Raw genomic sequence first — 12,366 nt, 5'->3', positions numbered from 1 at the left:
GTCCCTGTCTCCATGTCCCTGTCCATATGTCCCTGTCCATATGTCCCTGTCTCCATGTCCCTGTCTCCATGTCCCTGTCCATATGTCCCTGTCTCCATGTCCCTGTCTCCATATCTTTATCCACATATCGCTGTTTTGATGTAGCGAAAGAGCGGATGAACCCGTGTTTGTCGTGTATAGATATTAATTTCGGCCTTTTAGTAATATTTGTCAGCGCACCATATGTGTAGTAAAGAATGTGTAGATAGTTCGTCATTTGACTCGTAACATTTGATCTTCTTTCAGAGCTGCACAGCAGTCGCTCAGGAGCCGTTCCGTCGTCTGGTCGAGTTGAGGATGCCGGTGTCTCACGCCAGCGTCGGAGCCGTGCTCCTCGTGACCGATCTCCTGCTGACGATGAGGATATCATGGACCAGGACGCTGCTTCTGGTGAGCAAAGTTAATAATTGCAACTCAATCACAGATAAAAATTTTTGCATATCCCTGTCCCCAAATCCCCGTTCTCATGTCCCTGATCATTTATCCTTATCCCTACAATAATGCACCCATATCCCTGCCCTATATCCTTTTCCCATACTCTTGTCCCATGTCCCTGTCCCCATGTCCCTGTCTCCATGTCCCTGTCGCCATGTCCCTGTCTCCATGTCCCCTCCCCATGTCCCTGTCCATATGTCCCTGTCCCCATGTCCCTGTCCCCATGTCCCTGTCGCCATGTCCCCTCCCCATGTCCCTGTCTCCATGTCCCTGTCTCCATGTCCCTGTCTCCATATCTCTATCTCCATGTCCCTGTCTCCATGTCCCTGTCCATATGTCCCTGTCTCCATGTCCCTGTCTCCATATCTCTATCTCCAAGTCCCTGTCCCCATGTCCCTGTCCCCATGTCCCCCTCTCCATGTCCCCCTCCCCATGTCCCCCTCCCCATGTCCCTGTCCCCATGTCCCTGTCTCCATGTCCCTGTCCATATGTCCCTGTCTCCATGTCCCCCTCCCCATGTCCCTCTCCCCATGTCCCTGTCCCCATGTCCCTGTCTCCATATATCTATCCACATATCGCTATTTTGATTTAGCGAAAGAGCGGATGAACCCGTGTTTGTCGTGTATAGATATTAATTTCGGCCATTTAGTAATATTTGTCAGCGCACGATAGGTGTAGTAAAGAATGTGTAGATAGTTCGTCATTTGACTCGTAACATTTGATCTTCCTTCAGAGCTGCACAGCAGTCGCTCAGGAGCCGTTCCGTCGTCTGGTCGAGTTGAGGATGCCGGTGTCTCACGCCAGCGTCGGAGCCGTGCTCCTCGTGACCGATCTCCTGCTGACGATGAGGATATCATGGACCAGGATGCCGCTTCTGGTGAGCAAAGATAATAATTGCAACTCAATTACAGATGAAAAAATATTGCATATCCCTGTCCTCAAATCCCCGTTCCCATGTCCCTGATCATTTGTCCTTGTCCTTATGTTAATGCACCCATATCCCCTGCCCTATATCCTTTTCCCATACTCTTGTCCCATGTCCCTGTCTCCATGTCCCTGTCTCTATGACCCTGTCCCCATGTCCCCTCCCCATGTCCCTGTCCCCATGTCCCTGTCTCCATGTCCCTGTCTCCATATCTCTATCTCCATGTCCCTGTCCCCATGTCCCTGTCTCCAAGTCCCTGTCCCCATGTCCCTGTCTCCATATCTCTATCCACATATCGCTATTTTGATTTAGCGAAAGAGCGGATGAACCCGTGTTTGTCGTGTATAGATATTAATTTCGGCCATTTAGTAATATTTGTCAGCGCAAGATAGGTGTAGTAAAGAATGTGTAGATAGTTCGTCATTTGACTCGTAACATTTGATCTTCTTTCAGAGCTGCACAGCAGTCGCTCAGGAGCCGCTCCGTCGTCTGGTCGAGTTGAGGATGCCGGTGTCTCACGCCGGCGTCGGAGCCGTGCTCCTCGTGACCGATCTCCTGCTGACGATGAGGATATCATTGACCAGGACGCCGCTTCTGGTGAGCAAAGATAATAATTGCAACTCAATTGCAGATGAAAAACTATTGCATATCCCTGTCCTCAAATCCCCGTTCCCATGTCCCTGATCATTTGTCCTTGTCCTTATGTTAATGCACCCATATCCCCTGCCCTATAATTATCCTTTTCCCATACTCTTGTCCCATGTCCCTGTCCCCATGTCCCTGTCTCCATGTCCCTGTCCCCATGTCCCTGCCTCCATGTCCCTGTCTCCATGTCCCTGTCCATATGTCCCTGTCTCCATGTCCCTGGCTCCATGTCCCTGTCCCCTTGTCCCTGTCCCCATGTCCCTGTCCCCATGTCCCTGTCTCCATGTCCCTGTCCCCTTGTCCCTGTCCCCATGTCCCTGTCCCCATGTCCCTGTCCATATGTCCCTGTCCCCATGTCCCTGTCCCCATGTCCCTGTCCCCATGTCCCTGTCTCCATGTCCCTGTCTCCATGTCCCTGTCCCCATGTCCCTGTCCCCATGTCTCCCTCTCCATGTCCCCCTCCCCATGTCCCTGTTCCCATGTCCCCCTCCCCTTGTCCCTGTCCCCATGTCCCTGTCCCCATGTCCCTGTCCCCATGTCCCTGTCTCCATGTCCCTGTCTCCATATCTCTATCCTCATATTGCTATTTTGATGTAGCGAAAGAGCGGATGAACCCGTGTTTGTCGTGTATAGATATTAATTTCGGCCATTTAGTAATATTTGTCAGCGCACGATAGGTGTAGTAAAGAATGTGTAGATAGTTCGTCATTTGACTCGTAACATTTGATCTTCTTTCAGAGCTGCACAGCAGTCGCTCAGGAGCCGTTCCGTCGTCTGGTCGAGTTAAGGATGCCGGTGTCTCACGCCAGCGTCGGAGCCGTGCTCCTCGTGACCGATCTCCTGCTGACGATGAGGATATCATGGACCAGGACGCCGCTTCTGGTGAGCAAAGATAATTGCAACTCAATTACAGATGAAAAACTATTGCATATCCCTGTCCTCAAATCCCCGTTCCCATGTCCCTGATCATTTGTCCTTGTCCTTATGTTAATGCACCCATATCCCCTGCCCTATAATTATCCTTTTCCCATACTCTTGTCCCATGTCCCTGTCCCCATGTCCCTGTCTCCATGTCCCTGTCCCCATGTCCCTGTCTCCATATCCCTGTCCCCATGTCCCTGTCCCCATGTCCCTGTCTCCATGTCCCTGTCCCCATATGTCCCTGTCCATATGTCCCTGTCTCCATGTCCCTGGCTCTATGTCCCTGTCCCCTTGTCCCTGTCTCCATGTCCCTGTCCCCATTTCCCTGTCTCCATGTCCCTGTCTCCATATCTTTATCCACATATCGCTGTTTTGATGTAGCGAAAGAGCGGATGAACCCGTGTTTGTCGTGTATAGATATTAATTTCGGCCATTTAGTAATATTTGTCAGCGCACGATAGGTGTAGTAAAGAATGTGTAGATAGTTCGTCGTTTGACTCGTAACATTTGATCTTCTTTCAGAGCTGCACAGCAGTCGCTCAGGAGCCGCTCCGTCGTCTGGTCGAGTTGAGGATGCCGGTGTCTCACGCCGGCGTCGGAGCCGTGCTCCTCGTGACCGATCTCCTGCTGACGATGAGGATATCATGGACCAGGACGCCGCTTCTGGTGAGCAAAGTTGATAATTGCAACTCAATCACAGATAAAAAATTTTGCATATCCCTGTCCCCAAATCCCCGTTCTCATGTCCCTGATCATTTATCCTTATCCCTACATTAATGCACCCATATCCCTGCCCTATATCCTTTTCCCCATACTCTTGTCCCATGTCCCTGTCCCCATGTCCCTGTCCCCATGTCCCTGTCCCCATGTCCCTGTCTCCATGTCCCTGTCCCCTTGTCCCTGTCCCCATGTCCCTGTCCCCATGTCCCTGTCTCCATATCCCCTCCCCATGTCCCTGTCTCCATGTCCCTGTCTCTATGACCCTGTCCCCATGTCCCCTCCCCATGTCCCTGTCCCCATGTCCCTGTCTCCATGTCCCTGTCTCCATATCTCTATCTCCATGTCCCTGTCCCCATGTCCCTGTCTCCAAGTCCCTGTCCCCATGTCCCTGTCTCCATATCTCTATCCACATATCGCTATTTTGATTTAGCGAAAGAGCGGATGAACCCGTGTTTGTCGTGTATAGATATTAATTTCGGCCATTTAGTAATATTTGTCAGCGCAAGATAGGTGTAGTAAAGAATGTGTAGATAGTTCGTCATTTGACTCGTAACATTTGATCTTCTTTCAGAGCTGCACAGCAGTCGCTCAGGAGCCGCTCCGTCGTCTGGTCGAGTTGAGGATGCCGGTGTCTCACGCCGGCGTCGGAGCCGTGCTCCTCGTGACCGATCTCCTGCTGACGATGAGGATATCATGGACCAGGACGCCGCTTCTGGTGAGCAAAGATAATAATTGCAACTCAATTGCAGATGAAAAACTATTGCATATCCCTGTCCTCAAATCCCCGTTCCCATGTCCCTGATCATTTGTCCTTGTCCTTATGTTAATGCACCCATATCCCCTGCCCTATAATTATCCTTTTCCCATACTCTTGTCCCATGTCCCTGTCCCTATGTCCCTGTCTCCATGTCCCTGTCCCCATGTCCCTGCCTCCATGTCCCTGTCTCCATGTCCCTGTCCATATGTCCCTGTCTCCATGTCCCTGGCTCCATGTCCCTGTCCCCTTGTCCCTGTCCCCATGTCCCTGTCCCCATGTCCCTGTCTCCATGTCCCTGTCCCCTTGTCCCTGTCCCCATGTCCCTGTCCCCATGTCCCTGTCCATATGTCCCTGTCTCCATGTCCCCCTCTCCATGTCCCCCTCCCCATGTCCCTCTCCCCATGTCCCTGTCCCCATGTCCCTGTCTCCATATCTCTATCCACATATCGCTATTTTGATTTAGCGAAAGAGCGGATGAACCCGTGTTTGTCGTGTATAGATATTAATTTCGGCCATTTAGTAATATTTGTCAGCGCACGATAGGTGTAGTAAAGAATGTGTAGATAGTTCGTCATTTGACTCGTAACATTTGATCTTCTTTCAGAGCTGCAAGGCAGTCGCTCAGGAGCCGTTCCGTCGTCTGGTCGAGTTAAGGATGCCGGTGTCTCACGCCAGCGTCGGAGCCGTGCTCCTCGTGACCGATCTCCTGCTGACGATGAGGATATCATGGACCAGGACGCCGCTTCTGGTGAGCAAAGATAATAATTGCAACTCAACTCCAGATGAAAAACTATTGCATATCCCTGTCCCCTAATCCCCGTTCTCATGTCCCTGATCATTTATCCTTATCCCTACATTAATGCACCCATATCCCTGCCCTATATCCTTTTCCCATATTCTTGTCCCATGTCCCCGTCCCCATGTCCCTGTCCCCATGTCTCTGTCCCCATGTCCCTGTCCCCATGTCCCTGTCCCCATGTCCCTGTCTCCATGTCCCCTCCCCATGTCCATGTCCCCATGTCCCTGTCCATGTCCCCCTCCCCATGTCCCCCTCCCCATGTCCCTGTCCCCATGTCCCTGTCTCCATGTCCCCTCCCCATGTCCCTGTCCCCATGTCCCTGTCTCCATGTCCCTGTCCCCATGTCCCTGTCCCCATGTCCCTGTCCCCATGTCCCTGTCTCCATGTCCCTGTCTCCATGTCCCTCTCCCCATGTCCCTGTCCCCATGTCCCTGCCCATGTCCCCCTCCCCATGTCCCCCTCCCCATGTCCCTGTCCCCATGTCCCTGTCTCCATGTCCCCTCCCCATGTCCCTGTCTCCATGTCCTTGTCCTCATGTCCCTGTCCCCATGTCCCTGTCCCCATGTCCCTGTCCCCATGTCCCTGTCCCCATGTCCCTGTCCCCATGTCCCTGTCCCCATGTCCCTGTCCCCATGTCCCTGTCCCCATGTCCCTGTCTCCATATCTCTATCCACATATCGCTATTTTGATTTAGCGAAAGAGCGGATGAACCCGTGTTTGCCGTGTATAGATATTAATTTCGGCCATTTAGTAATATTTGTCAGCGCACGATATGTGTAGTAAAGAATGTGTAGATAGTTCGTCATTTGACTCGTAACATTTGATCTTCTTTCAGAGCTACACAGCAGTCGCTCAGGAGCCGTTCCGCCGTCTGGTCGAGTTGAGGATGCCGGTGTCTCACGCCAGCGTCGGAGCCGTGCTCCTCGTGACCGACCTCCTGCTGACGATGAGGATATCATGGACCAGGACCCCGCTTCTGGTGAGCAAAGATAATAATTGCAACTTAACACCAGATGAAAAAACTATTGCATATCCCTGTCCCCAAATCCCCGTTCCCATGTCCCCGATCATTTGTTCTTGTCCCTACGTTAATGTATCCCTGTCCCATATCCTTTCCCCCATACTCTTGTCCGCATGTCCCTGTCTCCATGTCCCTGTCCCCATGTCCCTGTCGCCATGTCCCTGTCCCCATGTCCATGTCCCTGTCCCGATGTCCCTTTCTCTCCACGTCCCTGTCTCCATGTCCCTGTCCATATGTCCCTGTCTCCATGTCCCTGTCCCCATCTCCCTGTCTCCATGTCCCTGACCCCATGTCCATGTCCCTGTCCCCATGTCTCCCTCTCCATGTCCCCCTCCCCATGTCCCTGTCCCCATGTCCCTGTCTCCATGTCCCTGTCCATATGTCCCTGTCCATATGTCCCTGTCTCCATGTCCCTGGCTCTATGTCCCTGTCCCCTTGTCCCTGTCCCCATGTCCCTGTCCCCATGTCCCTGTCCCCATGTTTCTGTCCCCATGTCCCTGTCTCCATATCTCTATCCACATATCGCTATTTTGATTTAGCGAAAGAGCGGATGAACCCGTGTTTGTCGTGTATAGATATTAATTTCGGCCATTTAGTAATATTTGTCAGCGCACGATAAGTGTAGTAAAGAATGTGTAGATAGTTCGTCATTTGACTCGTAACATTTGATCTTCTTTCAGAGCTGCACAGCAGTCGCTCAGGAGCCGTTCCGTCGTCTGGTCGAGTTGAGGATACCGGTGTCTCACGCCAGCGTCGGAGCCGTGCTCCTCGTGACCGACCTCCTGCTGACGATGAGGATATCATGGACCAGGACGCCGCTTCTGGTGAGCAAAGATAATAATTGCAACTCAACTTTAGATGAAAAAAAAACTTGCATATCCCTGTCCCCAAATCCCCGTTCCCATGTCCCTGATCATTTGTCCTTGTCTCTACGTTAAAGGGACTATCCCACCTTTAACATGGGGTTTGAGTTGAGATAGCCAAGTTTGCGGCGAGGTTCAGAAACCACTATCTATCTAGGTTGCAACCCCCGCGGCCTCTTGGTGTTGAAGAAATTCGTTCCCTTCATTTGAAAATGGGTCTTGTACAAGGCCCTATCTTCAACATGGAGCGACCGTTAGTGTGACGTCACCTCGTTTAGTCATTCTGATTTAAATGGGTTTGTTCGTTGAAAAATCGCTTAAAACTTGGTCTGAACTTTGTTGTTGTGCCTACAGTGTAAAAAGAATCAGCTTTATGACAGTAATGTGGCCTGGGGAAGGAGGTAATTTTGGGCTGTGACGTCACATATTTGAAAGTTTGTGTTTGAAATATGGGAAGCCTAAGATGTTTAATGAAAAATAAATGCCAGAACCGTGTTCCTGGTCATCCAATCTATAAAGTCGGGCACAATTTCACTGGTTTTATCAACATTTTAGAAGGTGGGATAGTTCCTTTAATGCACCCATATCCTTGCCCTATATCCTTTTCCCATACTCTTGTCCCATGTCCCTGTCTCCATGTCCCCTCCCCATGTCCCTGTCTCCATGTCCTTGTCCTCATGTCCCTGTCCCCATGTCCCTGTCCCCATGTCCCTGTCCCCATGTCCCTGTCTCCATGTCCCTGTCCCCTTGTCCCTGTCCCCATGTCCTTGTTCGCATGTCCCTGGCCCCATATCACTGTATGTCCATTTCCCTATGTTGATGTCCCCATGTCCAAGTTCTCATGCCCAAGTCCCCATATCCCACTAAACCATGCTCACTAAACCATGTTCACGGTTTAGTGAGACATGCAATTGGGTATGAAGTGATCTTCGGTTAATGCGTATTCTACCATCTAAAAACATTTTTTTTTTTCAGATGATGACAGTGTGGCAGACCCTACATTCCACCCAGACGGCGCGACGGACGACGACAGCAGTGGGGACTTGGAGGTTTCCAACGAAGACCCCTTCGAAAGCGCAGCGTCTGATGCCGATGGGAGTCAAACCACCTCATCCATCCCTGCTGCTCATGCCTCGTCTGAGGCTGACCATGTATCTGTGGAACATTGGAAAACGACGCGGAAACAAAATGCTTGTCCTTTCTGTTTCAAACGTCAGACAAAGTTTACCCGGCACCTCTTGCGACGGCACAAACACGAACGAGAGGTGAAACACGGGCGCTTGCTTCTGCCAGGGAAAGAGAGACGTGCGTACTTTGAGAAGCTGGCACACAAGGGCAATTTTGCCTACAACTCTGATGTCATTCGACGAGGTCGTGGCACGTTGATACCGGCGAGGAGGCCTGAAAAAGGAACGACAGTCAGTGACAAAGACATGCTGCCATGCGGCAAATGTTTGGGTCTATTTAGCCGCAAAAACTTGTACCGCCACAGATGTTACAACCAAGACAGTACCGAGCCTTACACAAGAGTGCAGGCCCAGAGTAGGGGTCTGTTCCCACCCACGCAGGGCGGGGGAGCCGCGTTGAGGCTGGTACTCGACAAAATGAGGGACGATGAAGTTGGTGATATCGTGAAAACTGATGAAATGATTCTCAAACTGGGAGAACGGCTCTACGTCAGTATGGGCCATCTGCCGCACCAACACGCACACATCCGCAACAAGCTGCGGGAGCTTGGACGTCTCGTGCTCGAGCTGAGGCGAGCAGTTGGCGACCCGAACGCGACTCTCCGGGAGTATTTACAGCCCGGTAAATTCAAGGACATTGTAGAGGCAACACGATGTGTAGCTGGTTTCCGAGATGGAGAAGTTCAGACGCCATCAGTGGCATTAAAGATAGGATTTTCTCTTTCCGAGTGTGCTGGCATTCTGAAGTCTGAGTCAATCATGAACGAGGAGGAGGATGGTGTAACGGCTGCCGACCGATTCTTGGAGCTGTACCGCCGGGAGTGGAAAATCATGGTGTCATCCCGCGCTCTGGGCACGCTGGCAGAAAGGAAATGGAACGCTCCCTCAAATCTCCCCGTTCAGGAGGATGTCCAAAGAGTGTCTGGTGTCTTGGAAGACGAGCTCAAAAAGGCAAGTGCGCAGTTGCAGGAAGCGCCAACCATTCAGAGCTACGTGAACCTCGCCCGAGCGACGTTGGCCACTGTGATGCTGTTTAACAGACGGAGACCGGGGGAAACCGCGAGATTGACCACAGCAACGTTCGCGAAGCGTAGTCGTTCAGTGAACGAAGAAATAACCGAGCACTTGTCCAAGCTTGAGCAGGAACTTTGCCGGGAGCTGACGCATGTCACCGTCAGGGGCAAGCGTGGAATCGGCGTACCCATGCTCCTGACTGCAAAGATGGTCGAGACCATGGAACTGCTTGTCGCCAGCAGATCTCGTGCAGGTATATCAAGTGACAACCCCTATCTGTTTACAAGTGGTGTGGAAGGAGATGCTGCCCCGCTGCGTGGGAGCGATTGTGTGCGGCTGTTCGCGAAGAAGGCTGGTGCGACGAACATCTCTGCGACATCGTACCGTAAGCACGCTGCAACTATGCTGCAACTGTTACAGCTAAGTGACACTGAACTTGATGTCGTGGCTCGCTTTATGGGCCACGACATTCGGGTGCATCGGTCTTATTATAGGCTACCCGAGCGGACAGTATATGCGGCTAAAGTGAGCAAAATCCTCATCGCAATGGAAACAGGCATGGGAGAATTCGCCGGACAGAAACTGAACGATCTTGACCCAGTGAACATGAGCTGCGGGGATCGGGGATCTGATGAAGACGCTGCTCTTGGTGAAGAAGCGGAAGATGTTGAAGGACAAGAGACAGAGACACAAAGCGGACAGGAGACACAAAGAGGAGACACAAAGCGGACAGGAGACACAAACGGACAGGAGACAGAGAGCACAAAGCGCGTGGGAAAGAAACGGAAGGACAGCGAGAGCACGGAAGCTCCAGCTCGTATTTACAGGCCGACCCAGAAGAAGCCGGTTAAGAGAACCGGATGGACACCAGAAGAAAGGGAAGCCGTTGCCTTCTGGATGAAAGACAACATACGTGATTTAAAATGCCCGACGATGTCCCAGTGTGTTGAGGTTCTGAAAAAAGAGTCCCGGCTTCACCGACGATCATGGAAAGATTTAAAATTTTGCACATACAACATGATTCAAACTCACAAGCGACGCCTCCTTCGCAAATGATCTGTTACCTTGCTCGACACATTGCCCGAAAAGACGGTAAATAACTTTTGAAAATACCCATCTCCAATTTTAGTGTTTTCTGGACCAAAGTTTTGCGAGGAATCCGATGGTGTGGTCATCGAAATCTCAAAAACTGTATTTTGGAGATAGCACCTATTTTTAGGAAAAATTGTCATGCCATAATATAAGACAAATAAATTGAATAAATTAATAAATATAAAATGTTATTAGTTAATTTTTGTAACGACACTAAAATGTGTCGAACATGAATTAGTGATATATTTTAGCTGAAATACTAGATCCGCGCACACATGTACATGAACTAGTACAGTAACCCTCGCCGGCCGAGAAGGTGTTGGGCGGGTGCCACCTCATGGGGCTTTTCGCGATAGCTCAAAACACACCGGGGTAGACAGCTGATACTTTGCATACCTAACCTTTGATTTAAGCTGGTTCTTGTGACACCAACCGCATTTTCAGGTCAGGTCAGGTCACTAACCTATGACGTCATAAGTGAACCTCTGCACGGTCCTCAGATGTTGCAACTTCACAACGCCCTCAGTGCCAGAGGAACTTTCATAGGAAGATGAAACTTACAGGACGTAATATCCTCCATAGGTCTCACAACTTGCATATCTCTGATTTTTACCAAAGGTTACATGGCGTCAGGTCGGTCATGTGACCTCACCATTGTAAGTCAATGGGGGAAATATAAAAACTGTTATTTTGGCGCCGGAAATGATCTAAAACTATCCCAAGCACATGGAATTGTGGTTTCATGCACGGTTTCATGCACTCCTTGCAAGGTCCGATCATGAAACCACGATCCATGTGCTTGGGATAGTTCTAGATCATTTCCGGCGCCAAAATAACGTTTTTCATATTTCCCCATTGCCTTATAAATGGTGAGGTCACGTGACCGACCTGACCTCATGTGACATATGGGTAAAATCCGAGATATACAAGTTGTGAGACCTATGGAGGATACTACGTCCTGTAAGTTTCATCTCCCTGTGAAAGTTCCTCTGGCACTGAGGGCGTGGCAAAGTTGCAACATCTGAGAACCGTGCAGAAGTTCAATTATGACGTCATAGGTTAGTGACCTGACCTGACCTGAAAATGCGGTTGGTGTCACAAGATTCAGCTTAAACCAAAGGTTAGGTATGCCAAGCTTCAGCTGTCTACCCCCGGCGTGTTTTGAGTTATCGCGAAAAACCCTATGAGGCGACACCCGCCCAACTCCTTCTCGGCCGGGGAAGGTGATTTCGATGACCACCCCATCGGATTCCTCGCAAAATTTTGGTCCAGAAAACACTTAAATCGGAGATGGGTATTTTCAAATGTTATTTATCGTCTTTTGGGGCAATGTGTCGAGCTAGGACCCACAACACCCCGTGTTGTATCCCGTACTAGCCGTGAGCTTCTGGTAGAGCAGCTATCAGCCCGGTTCTCAGGGTAACCTGTGTGGTGCGGGATCATCGTGTATTATATGTGAGCGTACATTTGCTCACGTTTGTTTGTACGTTTCTATGTTCGTTCAATGCTAACGAGCGAAGGTTATGCTGCGCACGGAGACCCCCAACCAGTGGTGATTGTAGTTGTGCTGGTACCCCGTGCTGTACCGTGTTGTACCTCGCATTATCTGTGAGTGTCTGGTTCTGTGACATTTATCTGTGACATTCAGCGTTCATTATCTGTGACATTCCGGTCACCTGCTTCTCGGGTCGATCCATGAGTCGTCCGTGAGTAGTCCTCACGGATCCGGCGATCCGTGAGTAGTCCTTTTCTTGTGTTGCACCGTGCCTTATATGTGAGCGTACGCTTGTTAAAAGTACATGTGTTGCTCACTCAAGGAACAAACTGTGTAATACATGTGTTCTTCTGCACATTTCTCTTATGCGAGGATCAATCCTGCCCAATGCGCGCGGAAACCTAATCCAGTGGTGTTGGTGGTTGTGGCGGTGGTGGTCACGGTGGTAACTCC

At 50.6% G+C, this 12,366-nt stretch overlaps 1 protein-coding gene across 4 annotated transcripts in view; it reads left to right on the top strand.

Annotated features, from left to right (window-relative positions):
* Positions 1 to 12,366, top strand: part of LOC122365800 (fibronectin type III domain-containing protein 1-like) — a 36,824-nt gene that overhangs the window by 11,979 nt on the left and 12,479 nt on the right. For 2 of the 4 annotated variants that reach the window (XM_043337337.1, XM_043337338.1), the window contains 8 exons: positions 286 to 429; positions 1,208 to 1,351; positions 1,853 to 1,996; positions 2,783 to 2,926; positions 3,488 to 3,631; positions 4,257 to 4,400; positions 5,047 to 5,190; positions 6,943 to 7,086. In XM_043337337.1, the coding sequence (XP_043193272.1) occupies positions 286 to 429; positions 1,208 to 1,351; positions 1,853 to 1,996; positions 2,783 to 2,926; positions 3,488 to 3,631; positions 4,257 to 4,400; positions 5,047 to 5,190; positions 6,943 to 7,086 (1,152 nt within the window). Of the gene's footprint in view, positions 1 to 285; positions 430 to 1,207; positions 1,352 to 1,852; positions 1,997 to 2,782; positions 2,927 to 3,487; positions 3,632 to 4,256; positions 4,401 to 5,046; positions 5,191 to 6,942; positions 7,087 to 8,100; positions 12,269 to 12,366 lie in introns of those variants that run through there. The other 2 variants (XM_043337336.1, XM_043337339.1) reach the window with 2 other exon arrangements.

The sequence above is a fragment of the Amphibalanus amphitrite genome, unplaced genomic scaffold (genome assembly GCF_019059575.1).
Source record: "Amphibalanus amphitrite isolate SeventyFive unplaced genomic scaffold, NRLGWU_Aamphi_draft 000764F_arrow, whole genome shotgun sequence".
In the NCBI taxonomy this organism is placed as follows: Eukaryota; Metazoa; Arthropoda; class Thecostraca; order Balanomorpha; family Balanidae; genus Amphibalanus; species Amphibalanus amphitrite.
The sequence above is the reverse complement of the archived record's forward strand: the minus strand, read 5'-3'. Positions and strand labels throughout refer to the sequence as shown.